This window comes from Taudactylus pleione, unplaced genomic scaffold (genome assembly GCF_031769625.1).
Source record: "Taudactylus pleione unplaced genomic scaffold, aTauple2 ptg001343l, whole genome shotgun sequence".
In the NCBI taxonomy this organism is placed as follows: Eukaryota; Metazoa; Chordata; class Amphibia; order Anura; family Myobatrachidae; genus Taudactylus; species Taudactylus pleione.
In genome coordinates this window covers 296,785-317,329 of record NW_028285743.1, presented here as the reverse complement: position 1 = coordinate 317,329, position 20,545 = coordinate 296,785, and the positions used below count along the sequence as shown (strand labels likewise).

Sequence of the window (20,545 nt, the reverse complement as noted above, 5' to 3'; positions counted from 1 at the left end):
GAGGGAATACAGAATAAGCATGGTACAGGAAAATAAATCCTAACAACGGGGGGGAAGGGGCTGGAGCTGACGCGTATGACCCAACCAAAAACTGAGCGGAACATGGAAATGGGAGGATGAGGGCGATTTCGGGCATTTCACATCTCGCTAATGGTCTCTTACTTGATAAAAGGCTTATTATCTTCATATCTAGAGAGCGTTACAAGCAGAGGAGAGAAATCAAATAGTTAGAGACAGAAGTGATAGAGAAAAAGGAGCATTATTATACACAGGCAGAATGTGGGGGAAGGGAGGACATGACAGAGTCTTATACAAGGGTTCTAGAGGAGGGAGTGTGACCATACCAGAGAGTCATGCTAGAAGTGTTAATGTAAGGATTCACCTTACCCAGGTAAGTCCGTATTATAGTAGCCGTCACATACACGGTAATTACTGGAGTGGATGAGACAGAGGGAGGAAAAGGAAAGAAAGACAAAATGCTGAAGGTAAAACTCGCTATCACCATGCAACATGCAATGATGTATAAATCATCAGAACATTGCCCCCAGCCGCTGAGCCTAGACCCTGACCACACGCTGCTATCATCATATGTGCCCAACACCTCGCCCGTTATGGGGCTCATGCACAATTGGACGGAATTGTAATTGGCGTCTTTTTCATCACCACAAAATTGCGTTGTTTTAAACTGAGAATATGCACCGAGATCTCTTATGCATCTCTCCCATGCCGAGTGGGATGCGCTGTGCGCCTAGGAACCCTCGCACTAAGGGGTATGGACGCAGGATGATTGGAGGGGACGTGCAAGTGCTGCCATAAATGTTCCACGCTGACCACAAAACGAGGGGCACATGTGCCTGTTTGTAGGCGGAACACTCGCCTAATGCAAAATATAGACTGACAATCTGAGTTTGCTTCTGATTGGCTAAATGCATCTGAATCCCTCCCACTAACGTTACATGGCTGCTGCAATCTACTTGCATTATTAGGGGTTTGCAATCAGTTCACAGCAATAAACATCTTAACGTATGATATTTTAAAGTGGAAGGAAAATTATGTGTGTATGGAGGTAAACAAAAGTACTTTCACTTTGTCTATGCGCCGTGTCTAATTTCACAGCGTAAATACAATTATGTTAATAATAACATGTACAAACATCTACTATATTGTATAATGTAATTTTAGCATTTGCTATTATCAATTTGAATCCAAATCTCCCAGAGTAACCCAGGCGCATATACTACTGTTCTCTCCTGGTGTATCCCAGGTACATAGACTACTGTTCTCTCCTGGTGTAATCCAGGCACATATACTACTGTTCTCTCCTGGTGTAACCCAGGCACATATACTACTGTTCTCTCCTGGTGTAACCCAGCCACATATACTACTGTTCTCTCCTGGTGTAACCCAGCCACATATACTACTGTTCTCTCCTGGTGTAACCCGGTGCATACACTACTGTTCTCTCCTGGTGTAACCCAGGCACATACACTACTGTTCTCTCCTGGTGTAATCCAGGCACATATACTACTGTTCTCTCCTGGTGTAACCCAGGCACATATACTACTGTTCTCTCCTGGTGTAACCCAGGCACATATACTACTGTTCTCTCCTGGTGTAACCCAGGCGCATACACTACTGTTCTCTCCTGGTGTAACCCAGGCACATACACTACTGTTCTCTCCTGGTGTAACCCAGGCACATACACTGCTGTTCTCTCCTGGTGTAACCCAGGCACATACACTACTGTTCTCTCCGGGTGTAACCCAGGCACATATACTACTGTTCTCTCCTGGTGTAACCCAGGCACATATACTACTGTTCTCTCCTGGTGTAACCCAGGCACATACACTACTGTTCTCTCCTGGTGTAACCCAGGCACATACACTACTGTTCTCTCCTGGTGTAACCCAGGCACATACACTACTGTTCTCTCCTGGTGTAACCCAGGCACATGTACTACTGTTCTCTCCTGGTGTAACCCAGGCACATACACTACTCTTCTCTCCTGGTGTAACCCAGGTACATACACTACTGTTCTCTCCTGGTGTAACCCAGGCACACACACTACTGTTCTCTCCTGGTGTAACCCAGGCACATATACTACTGTTCTCTCCTGGTGTAACCCAGGCACATACACTACTGTTCTCTCCTGGTGTAACCCAGGCGCATACACTACTGTTCTCTCCTGGTGTAACCCAGGCACATACACTACTGTTCTCTCCTGGTGTAACCCAGGCACATACACTACTGTTCTCTCCTGGTGTAACCCAGGCACATACACTACTGTTCTCTCCTGGTGTAACCCAGGCACATGTACTACTGTTCTCTCCTGGTGTAACCCAGGCACATACACTACTCTTCTCTCCTGGTGTAACCCAGGTACATACACTACTGTTCTCTCCTGGTGTAACCCAGGCACACACACTACTGTTCTCTCCTGGTGTAACCCAGGCACATATACTACTGTTCTCTCCTGGTGTAACCCAGGCACACACACTACTGTTCTCTCCTGGTGTAACCCAGGCACATATACTACTGTTCTCTCCTGGTGTAACCCAGGCACATATACTACTGTTCTCTCCTGGTGTAACCCAGGCGCATACACTACTGTTCTCTCCTGGTGTAACCCAGGCACATACACTACTGTTCTCTCCTGGTGTAACCCAGGCACATACACTACTGTTCTCTCCTGGTGTAACCCAGGCACACACACTACTGTTCTCTCCTGGTGTAACCCAGGCACATATACTACTGTTCTCTCCTGGTGTAACCCAGGCACATATACTACTGTTCTCTCCTGGTGTAACCCAGGCACATATACTACTGTTCTCTCCTGGTGTAACCCAGGCACATATACTACTGTTCTCTCCTGGTGTAACCCAGGCACATACACTACTGTTCTCTCCTGGTGTAACCCAGGCACATATACTACTGTTCTCTCCCGGTGTAACCCAGGTACATATATACTATAGTTTCCTGCTCAAGTAAATCCAGCACAAATGCTACCCTTGCGTATAAGGTTGATTTACAATCTAGACGCATATTCATTCCAACTGTACATGAGCCCTTGTGTGTCATATAACGCTCATTGTAATCAAACCTTATGCGGTTTTACAACCGGATTTGAATTTCTTTTCAAGCACAAAAATCCTGTTTTCAAATTGTAATCTAGACTTGTTTGCAGGCAATTTTCTGCCTCCATTTCTCTTTCACCATGCAGAGAAGTATTGATAATCAATTGTACAACAATAAGGTCCAATTTGCACCAACCATAAAATCTGCTCAGTGCCCACAAAACCGAGGCACTACCAGCGCCTGTGAAAGGTCACCCGGTAACACAACAGCTGGCGACAAACGGCTCCTCCACTAAACAGCACCTTGCAGAAGATTTTACGCGGCATCAGGATTAAAGCAAATATTTGTTTAATTAGAAGAGATAATCTGTAACTTAACTTTAGTAATAAGATCCGATCTCGGGAGCGCTGGATTACACGGGAGAAGCATTTACAATCCCAGCAAAACAGTCATTTAGGAAAACAAACCTCACACAAATCATATCAGCCTTGTGGACGAGAGCATCATTTAAAACTGCATTTTAAATGCAAATAAAATTACCCTATCGCTACGGAGTACTTTAATTCATTTATGTCATTTAGGAGCATCATTTCAGGGAACGGCGTATTTATCCGTGACCGGTGCAAATGACACTACAGAGGGAGCGTGACGGTGGCCGGCCTAATGGAATTGTGACATCTCTATTGCCGACTGATAAACTGCGGTACAGTGAATGCAAAATTCCCGCTTAGCGCAGAGCACATGGGTCACTTACTTAATGTTTTCCAAGCGGCTGGAGTCTGGCTTTAGGGTGTTGGAGTGTTTCACCATTTTGCACAGTGTGATCACCAGAAAAACAAGATTGAGCTGTGGAAGAAAAAAAAATAAAATTAAACATTCAATGAGTATAAAAAAATAAAAAATTAAACATTCAATCAGTTTATAAAAAAATAAATATTAGTATAAAAAAAATTAAAATGTAGACATTCAATGAGTATAAAAAAAATGAAACATTCAAAGAGTATAAAAAAAATGAAACATTCAGAGTATAAAAAAAAAAATGAAACATTCAAAGAGTATAAAAAAAAATGAAACATTCAATGAGTATAAAAAACAAAAATGAAACATTCAATGAGTATAAAAACAATGAAACATTCAATGAATATATAAAAAAAAAAATGAAACATTCAATGAGTATATAAAAAAAAAGTAGAAATGTCACTAAACTGATCACGTAGAATGTAAAATTATCTTTATTCTTTCTTGAATCTCTTACAACATTATTGCACAAACAGCGCAATATCAATATTCATAGTGACCGATAATGAGGGTCAGGTCTACGCAATTTATATTTAATTCCACTGGCTTGTTCATTAAGGAAACAGTTGCGGCACCAATCATCATACGTTGATAGTGTGGTCAGATGCTGCGCCTGCTTAGGAGACGGACGCAATGGCTATATATACGCAGAAGGCGCTTGTTTGCTAATGCGCTTGCGCAAATACCGCACTGCGCAAACGCAGTGATGGTTTTGCGACTACGCTCGTATAGAGGAGCCATTTGTAAAGTGAGTGACAGGTAGTCAGCGTTTGGCGGGTGGTGTTTAGGAGAACGCGGGCGCATCTGATTGTTTAAACGCCATTTTGTGGGCGTGCATAGATTAGTTATTGCGATCTCCTGCGCAGCATGAGACCTGCAGTGTGCGCGGGTGGTCAGACCTGCCTAACATGCTGCATAGCTGCCCGATATGCGTCGATGGTACCGATGTTTGCGCTGTTGCACGTCGTGGGACGGATATGAGTAGACAGTAGTGGGCGTCCCTATGCTCGGCTGGGCTTTGGAAGGCATCAGCATATTCTAGCAACTGCGATCCGTGAGAGAATGCAGCTGCGATTACATTACCGCCCGTCTCTGAATCACACCTACTGTCTACTGATAGCACTAAATTTAGATTAGGGGTACAAGGGTCATTTTGATGCGTACACTATTTGGCTGAGAATACAGTTGCAGGAGACAATTGCAGTCACCTAGGAGGTTGGAGGTATGAAAGATGTAAGCAGGTTCCTCCCAATAGGACTGCGAGGATTTCCAGGTATCCTCAATACTTCATTCTTCTCATCCGATATTTGAGGAGAGTATGTCACGAATGGTGGCGATTCCATACCGCGTAACGTAATACTGTATACCCCCATTAGGTGGCACGAAGGACTACGCTACACGGGTATTAACCAAAACACTGACGGTGATTTCCTTTAAACACCCAAACAAAACATAAACAGCAAAAAGAAGAGAGGATGACAATTTTGTATAGCAAAGCGTGGCTGGAGAGGGCCTCAGACCGCCGCTCGAGTCACTGGATAATATGCGAGACGGTAGAGTAGAAGGGCAGTCGACCAAACACTATAAAATGCAGCACACAAAAAATTCATTTGGGAAATCTAACAATGCACATTAGACTGACATCAGGGACATCACTTTGAATTATGTCTCTCACCAGTTACTTTCATTATTAATAAGGTTCAAACATAGTTTGCCAACAGAACGGAAAAAATGAGCGAGATAAGAGTGAACATTTAGGCATCTTACAAAGGAGTTTTAAGTGGGGACTTAGGGACACAGAAGATATAAACCTAAACGGAACACTGAGGACTTGTAAGGCAGAGAGTAAATATAGTAACAAGACGCAGACATTGTTCCACATCTGCTCCCTTCCAACACTACGCTCCTCAGCTCTGAATATATAGATATATATTTTTATATAGATATATTTATTCTTTTTTTTTTCATGGCTTGTTTGATTCATTCATTAAGATTGGGGGGAAAAATTTTTTATAAAATTTGTGTAATGAATCAAAAAAAAACCCCACCACCCACACCCGTATTAATTAAAATGCCAAGTTACTTATCAACCAATTAAGAAATGTTTCTAGGACACAGCCAAAACACAGTCTGATGTTTGTGCAGTTTCAGTTGGTACTAAGGGCCTGATTCAGAGCCGCTCGTAAGCGGCCGCTCGTTCACTCTGAGCGATGTTTGCCCAACTGCGCATGCGTACGGATCGTTATACGCATGCGCGAACCAGTCAGTGCGGCCGAAATTCATGTGATCGCAAAATAGGGAATGCCTGATAATTTGAGTGACATAAAGAGGCGTATGTGGGTGGTAACAGGGGAAGATGCTTGAAAACGGGGAGTGGAGATCAGGCAGGCGTGCTTAAAGGTCAAAACGGGCGTTTTATGGGTGTGCATAATTAATACAGCAGCGTCATTGACCACGTCACTGGGTTATTTTATAGCCAGAACTGCTCGCAAAATTGTGGTAGCAAAAACCAACCACAAGAATAGCGAGCAGCTCATACCCTGGTCGATGTACTCGATTAATCTAATAAATAGCGGACATGGCGTAGGATGCGAGCAGCCAGGGGGCGTAGCTTCCCAAAAAACGACCGCAAGTTTTGTTCGCTCGTTCAGACCTGGAGGCGTGAACAGACCGCAAAGAGCGAACGGTTCATTTGAATAGCCACCCCTTTTTTTTGAACGAACGACCGCAAATAGCGACCGGCTCTGTATCAGGCCCTAAGTGAATTGTGTTTCCTGAACACCCATCTGTAGGAGCCTAAGCAGTGTTGCCGTCCGAAAGCTAGCACCCTTCGGGCTGTTCTATATATTATACATTTAAACCAAAAAGTTTCCCGACCCAGCAGGCAGGACCTCCAGCTGTAAGGCATTTACGAGAAGTCAGACTGTAGGAAGACACTCGCTCACCACACCCAGTGTAATTAGAACAATGTGTATGTTTGTTGGCGTTGGGAACTGCTAAAGGGACGGTGTACGCTTCAGCCTGGCGATTCGCCACCGCTGTCATGTAAGGACTCACAAAAATAATAACAGACATAAAAAGAGTGTGCTTGTGGGGTTTCTGTATTTTGTTTTAAGGAACATTGTCTTGGCTATATAATATTGCACTTCTACAAAAGACTTGTACTGTACCCAAACCCTCACACAAAAGGCAAAAATTACTCCATGAAATGGAAAAATGCTGAGAGCTGCAGTAAGTCCGCAGTCGTACTGCAAATAATTTCCGCTTCGCAGCTAAAAAAAAAAAAAACATTATATTATCTTTACCTGATTTCTCCTTTGTGAGTGGACTTCTAAGCTCCTGGCTATCCCTCTCCCCACCTCCCTATTGTCCTCAACTAATCCATCTCTCTGACGGGGTACAGCCCCTCTGCTGCTGGTCACATCACTCAGTCTAAACAGTCTTCCAAAATGTAATGAGTAACGGTGGGTGACAGCAGAATCCACCTTCCTCCAAGTTTTAGATGGAAATCAGACCATCTTCTACATCTGCGACCGTCCTAAGCAAAAATACAGACTTTATTCAGCTGCGAGAAGAACTAAAAACATCCGTCTATTCTCCAGAACGCCTGGGGTTCAGGGGTATCCCAGATCAATGCACAGAGGCGTATTTTTACAATAGATTATAAAATAAAGAATTATAGGAAAAGTAACGATGACGGTCGCAAGGAATGAAACCCAGGTGTATGGACCCTAAACTGGTTGTATGGAATTTGTAACAGCATGGTGCTGGCAGGCCGCTCCACCTACTCAGTGCTCCACCCAGTAGATGGCACTGGGCCATCCTCTATAATACCTGTATGAAATGCTCACCCACAACTAATTCCTTTATATCGGAACCTAGACTGCGGCTGCATGTCTGCTTCTGGTTACTGGGTCCCCCCCCCCCCCCCCAAAAAAAAGTTTGTAATTAAGTGACGGTGGCTTCAGTTATATCTACCCCCCAAAAAACCTGGCAAATTCGGTGGCACGGTCTTCAATGCCCTACGTATATGAACGATGTTACAGCTGCTGCTCGAGTATAGCGCAGTTTACTGTGTGTTTTATAAGCTGCTCAATTGAATCATGTCTGCCTGCGTCTTGCATTTAAAAATTCATTGCACACAGCCTGCAGTGCTGACATGGATATGATAAGACAGTGGAAGGAAAGGAAAACACTATTCTAAAGTAACCCAGCTGAACTGCACATGTCCTGACCCAAATTGTCCTCCCTGGGGATTCGGTTACCTGGCGAGAGCACGGTTCTAAAACTGCACTCGTGTCTCGATATCTTTGCAACCAGCCATCCGGAAGGCGATTTCTCCCTGGGACTGGCAGGAAAAAGAGGTGTTTCTCTAAAGAAGGTTTCTAAATAAGTAAGGGAGACTGAACTCTTTGTGAACTGGATGAATTATTAACGATGCAGATGGAGCTGTCCGAATGATAAGAACAGATAGTGACGTGTCATGATCTAAGATTTCATTAAACCATTTCAGGCATACTAATGGTATCCCAACGCTCATTACTTCCATGCTCGCTCTTCATAGATATAATAACCCCCAGCATCAGAGGAACCAGTCTGTGGCAGGGAAAGGAGGGATGCTTTTACATCCGATGCATGCGACACGTCGGCATGGGCAGGACCCCCCGCCAGGAAGGCGACGGTTGCACGTGATGCGAGATACTGCGCCAGCCTCTAACTGCAGGACGACTAGAGGGCAAAGCAATTGCAGGAGGCGATTTACTCTCAGGGAGACCGATGTGATTGCTACCTGCTGCGTCTGCTTTGAGGTTGGGAATACAAGCTCCCCAAGGCCTCACTCTTTTCAGGCTAAACAATTTGCTTGAGGATAATAATGTTATGGCTGGTAAATAACAGAGGATTCCAGCTGATCGTGGTCAATTGAAGCCCTTCACCAGCATTTTGATTCCTTTGGGAGATTTCTGGGACATTCTAGTAAAAGACGCTGAGGATACGAGTCTATCCCTTAGCAATATCGGGCGAGTCTATCCCTTAGCAATATCGGGCGAGTCTATCCCTTAGCAATATCGGGCGAGTCTATCCCTTAGCAATATCGGGCGAGTCTATCCCTTAGCAATATCGGGCGAGTCTATCCCTTAGCAATATCGGGCGAGTCTATCCCTTAGCAATATCGGGCGAGTCTATCCCTTAGCAATATCGGGCGAGTCTATCCCTTAGCAATATCGGGCGAGTCTATCCCTTAGCAATATCGGGCGAGTCTATCCCTTAGCAATATCGGGCGAGTCTATCCCTTAGCAATATCGGGCGAGTCTATCCCTTAGCAATATCGGGCGAGTCTATCCCTTAGCAATATCAGACGGGCCTTCTACTTTTCACAACAGCCTGACTGCTGGCTATGATACAACAGTCTATAAACGATGGACGGCTGGCAGCTCCCACTCTTATTAATGGAGTATAAAGTGCAAGCTGCTAATTAGGCCACACTATGGGCCTGATTCAGAGCCGCTCGTAAGCGGCCGCTCGTTTGTTCTGACCGATGTTCGCACATCTGCGCATGCGTACGGATCGTAATACGCATGCGCGAACCAGTCAGTGCGGCCGAAAATCGTTTGTTCGCTATATAGCGAATGCCTGCTATTTTGAGTGACATGAGGAGGCGTATGTGGGTGGTAACAGTGGAAGGTGCTTGAAAACGGGGAGTGGAGATCAGAACGCAGGCGTGCTTAAAGGTCAAAACGGGCGTTTTAAGGGAGTGCATAATTAGTACAGCAGCGTCATTGACCACGTCACTTTTTTTTTTACTCCGAACTGCTCGCAAAATAGCGGTTGAAAAAAACAACCACAAGAATAGCGAGCAGTTCATACGCTGGTCGATGTACTCGATTAATCTAATAAATAGCGGACATGACGTAGGACGCGAGCGGCCAGGGGGCGTATTTTTCAAAATTACAACCGCAAGTTTTGCTCGCTCGTTCAGACTTAGAGGCGTGAACAGACCGCAATTAGCGAACGGTTCATTTGAATAGCCACCCCTTGTTTTAGAACGAACGACCACAAATAGCGAGCGGCTCTGAATGAGGGCCTATGTCAGTGTATTGTCGGGCAATGACCGCCTGCAATGCCGAAACCTGGTCATCGCCCGACCGCAAGCCCCGGGGCGAAGTCAAACTGTAGTTCTGACCAAACAAACACAGATATAAGGGAGCTGACCTCATATCTCTGGTGCAAAACGACTAACGGCTATGGGAATTACAGCGCACAGAGCAACCTCAAACTTCTGTCTGCATAACACCCTATGCCCAAACTCTGAATCACCGCCTCTGAATGTGCTGGTACTTTCTGATCGATCACTATAGTAGAGTTTCTAAAGATCCCAAACTATGACATAAACACAAGCAAAAAATAAAATCATGTCCGTAGACCAAAGCTGCTGACGCAAGGCCGCGCTCTCATCTAGACAGGTTTAGCCTTGGCTATACTTGTATTCTGGAATACATTCAATCATACTGCAAGCGGAAGGTGCCGAGTACAGTACATACAATCAGCCAGACAGATCAGGTGACGTTCCTACCCTTTAGCCAAACACAACAAATATCAGTGCTTAAAATAAAGTACCGTGACATTATACAAACAGGGGGTTTAAGTAGTCTCCAAACCACCAAAATGAAAAAGGTTTTTCATAAATCATTTATGTGTTGATGCAAATACCCGCCTGATAACATTCCTGCGTATCTTGCATCAAATGGTCTAACGTGACCGTGTAACGCCAGTGAAGGTTAATGTTTTATATTTAATGTAGATTTAAATGGCACAAACATGTTGTAAACCCAGTACCCCAATCAGATTTTCTTGTTTATTAGTCCAGCTTGCACTACAGTAAACAACGCTACGACCCGATTGGTTGCTATTATTTACAGCGCACTGTTTATTAGCACTGCGGTCGCTAAAAAAAGAAAACATCTCCGATGAACAAAACCATCTTCAAAAGCTGCTCCTCCTTTGCCTGGAAAGAGCGAGATCCTGTTTATTGAGAGACATTTGAGGCCACCCCAGGGATTAATTTACAAAGCCGACGAGGCGGGCAGCTTAAGTGTTCAGGAAAGTGCCCCCCACCCAAACTTTGTCATGTTTCTATATAGATACAAAGATGGAGGGAGGATCTGCTGTTTGTTTTATAACAGGATCCAGGTGGCGGGCGTCTAGTACCGGGAACACAGATACATGGAAGCGCAGCAGTCACAGATGTCTGCATCGGATCATACGGCTGGGTATACATTTCACTGTGACATCACCAGATTTGGTACAGACATGCACTGAGAGGGTGACAGGATAGGGATCGGCCTGTGGCAACAGATACTCTCTGTCCCGTAGAACAGGCTTCAACATGGGCAAAATTATCAGCATTAAACGTCTTCAACGAAAGCCATGAAAGAAATGTCACAGAAAAAAACAACAGTACACTGTCCTGGCCATTTCTGGTACTTACTTAAAATAAGGACTATTCTATAAAATAAAATTGGTAGAGGGAGATCGAGTAGGCATTCTGGTAGATTAAATAGCGGGACGGGTGGGCTGCCACGGTAGTTATGGACAGAAGAATGAAGAGTGGAAGTGAAGTAAACCGTTTCGGCTCAGAGCAGCAATCCCGCACGGCAGGCTTATAAACCTGCCCAACATTTGCAATTTATTATCTCCTACATAGACACTGTCAGTCCGCCATACAGTGGACAGGGCATTACAGTACAGAGCACACAGCTCAGAGGAGTGCTTCAAAGAGTCTCTGCTCACAACGTAATGTGCTATGTGACTGTGGTTGCCATGGTAGTTATGGACGGAAGAATAAAATAATGGAAGGAAAGTAAACCGTTTCGGCTCAGAGCAGCAATACCGCACGGCAGGCTTATAAACCTGCCCAACATTTGCAATTTATTATCTCCTACATAGACACTGTCAGTCCGCCATACAGTGGACAGGGCATTACAGTACAGAGCACACAGCTCAGAGGAGTGCTTCAAAGAGTCTCTGCTCACAACGTAATGTGCTATGTGACTGTGGTTGCCATGGTAGTTATGGACGGAAGAATAAAATAATGGAAGGAAAGTAAACCGTTTCGGCTCAGAGCAGCAATACCGCACGGCAGGCTTATAAACCTGCCCAACATTTGCAATGTATTATCTCCTACATAGACACTGTCAGTCTGCCATACAGAGGACAGGGCATTACAGTACAGAGCACACAGCTCAGAGGAGTGCTTCAAAGCGTCTCTGCTCACAAAGTAATGTGCTGTGTGACTGTGGTTGCCATGGTAGCTACACAACACTGATTATAAGTTAATACTCTCAGCCCAAATGAACAAGCCAAGGGAATATGTCAAATACCAACCTCATTGTTATAGCCTGTCACAGTCATTTATTTATTTTTAACATATCTGTGTACAAAGACCATGTCGCTTCCAGACGATGATCCCCCAAAATAATAACAAATTAAATGACGGAAACAATTTTTTTTATATGACAAGAAAGAAAAAGAGCGAAAGCACCTTACCAAAATAATGAAAGCTACGGGACCAATAAAACTGAAGATAAAATTGTTGTCTCTTCTCAGCCAGCACCTTTCAAAAGAAAAGCATAACATTAATACAAATGAGTTTGGAACCCCCCCCACCCCCCCACATGAGCTGCAAAGTGCCAATATGTTAGATCTTGGGGAATGTGTTGAGAACAGACAGACGGACGGCCAGTGAACCACAGCGCTGCCATCTGCGCAGGGCTAGAATCTATTTACTTAGAAAATTATTTGATTTAGAAATTTGGATCTCAACAGATCTGTGATCTGAACAATTGTTAAAGAGCTATTGTTATTTTTGCCCGGGCTATTCTTTGTGATCTTCAAAGGCCTTTTATCTACACGACATTCGCAAAGCAATGGCGCACATGAGTGTAAGGGACCTAAAATCTTAGGCTGTCATGTTCCGCTGAAAGCTGGTAGGACGTTAAAAAAATAACCCAAGTGGGACTTAAGAAGCATAAACCCCCCCCCCCCCCCCCCTCTGTATTAGGCTAAATGCTGCATACACTTATCAGTGCAGGCGTCGGGCCGCGGTTACCTTATTGCCATGCACACGATATATTTCCTGCTAACAGAAGAACATTTCTGCTGTCACTACGAGATCTGATACATAATCTCAGACCGACATCATTTTTCCTTGAAATACAAAAGGTCTAACTTGTCCTCGGTAAAATAAAATGACAACGTGCTGAAAATATTTGTTGACAGAACAAAACGACTAATTAATAAACCATTATTCCAGCTTCTCGGCTTTACAAAATGATGACGGCAACAGGAGATCTTCTCTCATTTTAGGTCACTCACAGCCTCGTTACCCTCTCTCTTTGTGTGACCGGAGAACACGGTGATACTTTTAATGTGACACTGAAAACGGTGAATAATTTATACAGCGGCACCGAAGGCAGCGTTGTTATTATGTATTAGTCTCACAGCCCTTTCTCACCACCTAATAGTGTCGCTGGCCTGTGCCGTTCACGGTGAAACAATAGGCAGTGATATTGTTTTCAGCCTAAGGCAGGTTCATCGAGTACACAGAGCCGGAGCGAGGACTAGTTGCTGTGTAAGGCCTTCCGCACCTGAACACGTGGGCTGACACTCCTATTATAAGCATTCGGTTACAAGGAATATACTTTCAGTTGAAGCACAAATTAACGAGACGAGATTAAACATTTTGCAGGTGAAAGTGATAAAGTTTACCCTGATTTGTACTTTCCTATGAAAGGCGCCATTTTAATCCAATCTGTCGTTTCAAAGCTGCCATAACGCGCGCAAACAGGTCTCATGAGTAAAACAATAGGGGAGATGTATCAAGACTTGGGGGTCTATTTACTAAGCTGTGTTAGGAGATAAAGTGAACGGTGATAAGGTACCAGCCAATCAGCTCCCAACTGCCATGTCACAGGCCATGTTTGCAAAAGGACAGTTAGGAGCTGATTGGCTGGTACCTTATCTCCTAACACAGCTTAGTAAATAGACCACCAAGTCTTGATACCTCTCCCCCCATAACGAAACATTTTGTCAGGTTTATAACATCTAATAATTAACAGGTTCTCGCCCCAATCACTTACGCCTTGTCAGTGCCGTAGCTCTTGTAGTCGATAGCGGCCGAGACTCCGACCACCGTAGCAGGGAACAGGTAGCCGACCACGTAGTAATACTTTTTCCGAGAATATTCGCTCTCAAATACTTCCACAAGCATGAGGTAAAGCTGGACGCCCTCCAGACACATCCAGGCGAAGGCCGCCAGGAAGAAAAAATGGAGGAGGCCGGCGAATATGGGACAGGCGATCTGGGGAGGAGAGAAAGTTTGACAATGATGAAACAACTTAACTTGCGATCAGAGGGAATGTATCCCCGGGCGCAATGGTGCGCTGGGGATTCTATCTGGAAGAGCGATTAAGATTTAATTTAAGGCATTATCAGGCTACAATAAATTATTTCACCACTATTAAAATATTATTCAGTCTCTCCGAGAATTAATCTCTCCACTAGGTAGGTTGTATAAAACTATAAAATAATAATAGAAGACGGGTTAAATTGAAAATGATCACCCGCGCAGGAAAAAAAATAACTCTTTAGTCATCCAACGAACAAAATGATTCTCCATAGTCTGCTATTGATACATATTTTTGTATTTTGATATTAAAATGGGTTGTGTAATTTTGCCATCATAACTAAAGAAAAGAAAAAAAAAACAACAAAAAAAATACAAACAAAAAATAAACTATATACACGCTTAATATAACTGGTACACAGGGAAGCACAAAAAGAGAAAAATAGAGCCAAATTAGTTACAGTATCTTTATGACACAACTAAATAAACGTCACCGGACTAGGGCCCTGATTCAGAGCCGGACACTCTGACAGAGCGCTCGCTCTGAATCAGGGCCGTCCTTCTCTTCTTTTAGAGCGGCCTCGTGACTGCTCGCATAGCTGTGGGTGACCACCCACAGCTATAGCGAGCGGCCAGGAAGATGGTCGCGACGGTCAAGACCATCGCGACCATTGGGTTTGCGACGAGACCCTTGTGGTAGGGTCTCGTCGCCGCAAGCCCTAGAGTGCTTTCGGCTCTATCAGAGCCGAGAGCACTCCCACTGACATCACTTGTGATGTCAGTGGGGCCGGCCCCAGACAGTAGGCGTTCCCGTGGGAAAGCCTCCGTCTGGCCAGCCACGCTCCCGGGCCGCCCACCAAAGGGGGCGTGCTGTCACTCATCATCAACCCTTTGGCATGAGACCCGGAGCGACGGATTGCCCGTCGCTATCCAGGTCTCCCGCATGCGCACGACGAAGCCGGCTCTGTCGTGCGCATGCGCACTGTGCCAACATCGACCGGCTTGCGAGCGCTCAACGCTCGCGAGCGGGTCTGAATTAGGCCCTAGGTTTGAAAGAGCAATTTATAATGACGAAAATGTAAGTGCTCCCGCGGCTAAGAAATGTTTGGATAAACGTTATATTGTGTAGTACAGTTATTAGGTACTGGACATTGGTCTTGCTCATTAGCCTACAGCACGGAGAGTAGCAAAATATACAGAACAGGGAACCAATCAGAACGGAGTTTTTCTTAGAGGTCATCGGATCTACCGCCTACAAGGGCCATGGGTAAAGGTTCCGGACTCACCACGAAGTCTGTTTTATCGATGCCGATCAGAAACAGGAATTCTGCAATGAACAGGTTGATGCAAAGGTTCTTGTGTATTGTGTTCCGATCGCTCTGGAGGCCGCGGAAGAAGCAGAAAGTAAAGATACAAATGGCGAGGCAGATGAGGGAGATGACGATTCCCACCCAGGTGATGACGCTCATCAGCCATTCGTGACGACTGTCTTTGTACTAGAAAAAAAGTTCAGAATACAAAATAAGAACCAAAACGGAATTACAGGGCACGGAAAGAAATATTCATAAGTAATACAAAAGAACAATAGTAATGTCCTAAAAGAAAAACACAAGAAGGAACTTTAGCAATTACGTCCAATGCTATGACCCAACTAAGGTTCTCCTAGATGCCTCCAACTCAATCCCATGGTCCTCCCTGTGATTCACTTCCCTTCTCCTCCCGTAGGAAATCTGTAGCTCACTCATCCCAAAACATTCCCATAATTACGCAAACGCAGCTCTACAGAAACAGAGATAATGACGGTCGTTTAAATAAATAAAAGCCAAGACTTCATCCCTTACATGAAATAACCATAGTCGTGTAGGACAAAAGGCTTCAAGCCGACAGACTCCCCTCCGCTGCTGACTGCGTGTTCCCTTATAGGGTAATGGCACAATATTACAGTAACACCGTACGTACCACAATTTCTCGGTGGGCCATGAGTATTGCGAAATTTGTTAAGTGGCTGCAAGAACAGGTTGTGTGGGTTTTATTTGTTTCTACCAATCGGCAACCCTGGGTGGACCAGTATCCCATCATCGTTCTCTCAGAGTAATTCCAGAAAGAGCAATTAGCATTAAAATAATTGTCAGCCTGAAAAAAAAAACAACCAAAAGATATATTATATGGCTAAGTTCCCTATTACTTCAGGTTATCCATTATCTCAGAAACTAGAGCCAATTCGTAAAAAAACTACTTTCATTTTTGAATTCAGCATCCCCAAAATACCCGAAAGTCGTCCAACTATTCTTGGCAACTAAACAACTTTTTGCTTATTATCGGGCCGTGGTATCTGCAAGGCTGCAATTATTACTGTATTATAAACGCTGCCCAGCAGAGCACAGTGGGAATTGTAATCCCAGGCCCACCCATCACCAGTGGAGGCAGCTATTCTGTGGGCCAAGCAATATCCAGCATATCACTAGTCACATCGCTGAGGTATGAGGCACAAGGTGCCGTCACACAACTTCGTAGGAACTGGAGAGGACGGCCATGGCTGCACTTAACGAGTAGATGATGGGCACTGTGTTTGTGTTCCTTGATGCCTAAACCTTGCAACTGAGGGGCGATATTCCAAAGTCTGCCAACTTACAGTTACAACTGCAGGAAGAATACGCGTCACATTTTAGCAACATTTAGAAATATGTGTAAATACTCCGACAGCAACACAAAGAACAAGATTTATTAAATAACGTTTCCTGTCTCACGCAGGGAAACGGCATTTCAGATATCTGGAAAACAAACTCCTGCTGCGTCTATCAAGGGACTCCTATTAATAGGCTGTTATAAGTCAGACAAGGAGCCGCTCGGAGCACTCGCTATAGAGGACCACAGAATCTAACTCTCACATACATGAGGGGGAAGTTTTACATATATACTTTTATTTTCTTTGAAGATTTACTTTATAGTGACATTTTTTGGTTAATTGCTACATTTCCACGGCACCGCCATGGGAAGTGCATGCCGAGACTGCCTTTCCGTCAATTACTGCACCAGCGCTGAGCGTACCAGCCGATGACAGCGCCGAATAATACGTAGAAGTGAGCACGGACATACAAATCACACCCATATTTAGCGCCCGTTAACAAACGACAAGCAAGAATTTTGTTGAGTGCGCTACACCCCGGAAATGAAGCAGCTTGAGGGCACTTTACTCGCGCAGGTCCCAGCGCCTCAATACGGAGAAGGAGCAGATCGCTGCACAGGTAACAAGTAACTGGGAATGCTGCTAAACTATTCCAACAGCCACCGGCCGTTCAGCTCCGCTGGGAGTTGCAGTTCAACAAAAAGTACGTCATTGCCTCAGGTTACACCAGACTGCCTTAAACCACAGCTCTATTAAGGTAATCAAAGGAGACAAGCCGGCATTAGTAGGATTATAATAGAATAAGCAGCGACTGTCCAAGTCTTCTAATGACCTCTGACATCAAACAGACCCTAATGTAACGTTCAGAATGGATGCTCATTGGCCAGATCTGAAGGATTATCACTGTGCGGCCGACTTAACGTCCCAATTTTTTTTCATATTACTGGAGCGGATGATGGGCAACGTTCATTTACAATATGTACTAAACATTCATAAGATTGCATATGCTATTAAACAGCCTAGGAACCAATGGCGTCACTGAGGCGCTAAGCGCCGCTCACAATGCAAGCAGCCCCCTCTGTAGGCCGAGCCGACATTGAAACGCAGCCTATTAATACACCAGGAGCCAGCCGCACTGAACAAGACTTGTCTAAACTTTGTAACAGAACAGGCTTTAGATCTTATACCCTGTTATCAGGATCATTCCACATCGCCAAGGCTCTTTTTTAACATCTCTTAGCTACGACACTTCACTTTCAAGGACAGAAAATCCATTATTTAGCGCTGAATGAGATAAAGCACTACAGAAATCTACTCCGTGTTACACAGTCAGGGAAGCTGGCTGGGGAGAGCCACAAACGCCGCAATATTCACGGCATCTACCTCTCAGCTCAGCAGAAAATAATAATGAACGGCGTGCTGGCTGTTACGTGGAGGAGAGAGAAGTCAAATCCAGGCCCAAATACAATAATCAATCTATACTTGAAGGGAAAACGTATAATTGTTGGGTTCTCTCTAAAATTCTCTGCATATTAGCGCCTCTTTATCAGAGCCGGAGCCATTTGTTTTGCGCAAGTAAAATTAAATAAAACTCTGAGGACAGTGCCCCTAGTGGCCAAGCTGTCACATAACATGGAATAAAAGTTGCTTCAGTCGACCAAATTGTATCACCGCTTCTGTCAAATGTGGTGGTTATTTTAGGGAGCCATATAAGCACATGGGTAATCAGTCTATGGCACTCAGGGTGGTTACTGATCCCCGTGAAAGAAACATATTCGTAGGCACCATCTGCAGCAAAATGGATTACTGACACGTTGCAAGAAAGTGAAGCACGTTCCGTCCATATTAATGATCTGTTTTGGTAAAAACACTGTGCGTATGGGCAATCCAATTCATCGCAGGTCTCAGTGACCCCATGTGAAATTCCTCCCGTCCTCTTGTGCCCAAACGCCGCAACAATGGAGCGGATTACAGGTATATCAAATTTGAAGTGCCCACCTAGTGTTCAGTCTAGCGTCCTGGCACATCCGGTGCAGTACCTCTCCCCTGCCTGGGGTGTCGCTCTCTGCTCTCGCGCTTCTCCGGTCTGTACCTCAGCTGTTTGTTGCATCAGCTGAGTGTGCTAGAAGCACCAGAGCAGACAGTGACACCCCAGGCAGGAAAGAGGAACTGCACGGGGTGTGACAGGTGCAGGGTGCTAGAATGAGCACCACTCACCTACCAGAATATGGCTTCCAAATGATTAATGACAAAGAAATATGAACCCACCCCGTCCGAGCATCGCTAATATAAATGATTGTGCGGATAGGGAACAGCTGAGAGCGTATGTAACATTCAAACAAGTCTTGTGTGGCTTGTTTTACTTTACTTATACATAACACCAAGACGACGAACATTTCCACACAATAAGTGCTTCCAGAATGGTAAGGAACGCCATTATTTATATCGTTTCTTTCCCAAGGCTGGCATCCCAAAGCTGATTTTACACTCGGAGGCCCCTACGTCTGCTAATTTATACAGAGTAATCAGTGTTTAGATTAAGCTGTCCTGCTGCTAAGGTAAGAGTTAATTTTCACTCACAAATGAATTAGACTCATTTACATTTTCATGTTGCTACTGAATTAGCTTTCATTAAGAATACACTTAAGTTCTAATAATCACTGATCCAAGATTCATTTAATTTTATGTTCGATGACTGAAAGAAATTCTCCCTGTGACCTGGAGGGTGCATTTCAAATCCTAATGGAAACGATTATTCTTTTATTTCACCCGTCAGCCGCCCCCTGAAACTCTACCGATTTTACAACCCTGGAAATAATTGAATTGGGGCCACTCACGTCAATGTGCTTCAGGGTAAAAAACACGGGGTCCGTTAAGAAGACGCGGCTGGACTCCTTGTTTATGGACGCCGCGATGACGTGCGAATTGACGGCGATGGTGTTGTTCCGGCCAGCCAGGTCCGCTCCTAGTTTTATCGTGGCGTTTTCCGTGCTGAGGAACTGTCCCAGGCTTTTGTACAGGATGAAGACCAGCTTTGCCAGACCTGGCACAAGGAATGAGAACAAGCCATTAGGTAAGAGGTTAACCGTCTTCCACCAACGCTCACGGCGAGAAAAGGAAGCGTCATAAATAAAACAAAACTTTTAAAACGCGTCTACGCAATTCTCGTGAAAGCAAAGAAAACCAGAAATGGCAGCAGATGTTACCACAGCGCTAACAGAAAGTCAACGTTTACTAGTAAACAATAGCAATCCTAAAAGATCTGAGCGGTGGAACAATGACACGAAGAACACTTGCCCGGTGACTTACCATTTCTGCTGTTCTGTTTGACGGTGTTAGCGGAAAGCTGGATCAGGTTCCCTCCTTTACTGCCCTGAGGAAACTTCAACTCTTGCACCTGGCCCTCTGTACTGAGCACAGCCACTTCCAGAACTGGTTTACAGGGTGGGGGGGGGGAGGCGAATTGGGAGATACAAGAACGCTGTTACAATGCAGCCATTATAAAGTCGTCTCCACATGTGCGCAGGGAGAAACAGTGGAACAGTTCTGTTCAAGTCTCTTGTTAATAGAAAACTGTGCTTAAGCTTTTATGAAAGACACATTTGAAATATAAACCCGCAGCCCACAGCAGAACGCTGTTTAAT

The 20,545-nt window shown here is 44.7% G+C and overlaps 1 protein-coding gene across 24 annotated transcripts in view; it reads right to left on the bottom strand.

Annotated features, from left to right (window-relative positions):
• ADGRL2 (adhesion G protein-coupled receptor L2) overlaps nucleotides 1-20,545 on the bottom strand; it is a 179,679-nt gene that overhangs the window by 13,483 nt on the left and 145,651 nt on the right. For 16 of the 24 annotated variants that reach the window (XM_088463328.1, XM_088463331.1, XM_088463332.1 and 13 more), the window contains 9 exons: nucleotides 20,211-20,333; nucleotides 19,739-19,944; nucleotides 16,235-16,408; nucleotides 15,562-15,771; nucleotides 14,010-14,230; nucleotides 12,418-12,484; nucleotides 3,830-3,921; nucleotides 388-432; nucleotides 163-189 (listed from right to left, as the gene is read on the bottom strand). In XM_088463328.1, the coding sequence (XP_088319454.1) occupies nucleotides 163-189; nucleotides 388-432; nucleotides 3,830-3,921; nucleotides 12,418-12,484; nucleotides 14,010-14,230; nucleotides 15,562-15,771; nucleotides 16,235-16,408; nucleotides 19,739-19,944; nucleotides 20,211-20,333 (1,165 nt within the window). The remainder of the gene's footprint in view (nucleotides 1-162; nucleotides 190-387; nucleotides 433-3,829; nucleotides 3,922-12,417; nucleotides 12,485-14,009; nucleotides 14,231-15,561; nucleotides 15,772-16,234; nucleotides 16,409-19,738; nucleotides 19,945-20,210; nucleotides 20,334-20,545) is intronic. The other 8 variants (XM_088463334.1, XM_088463336.1, XM_088463320.1 and 5 more) reach the window with 1 other exon arrangement.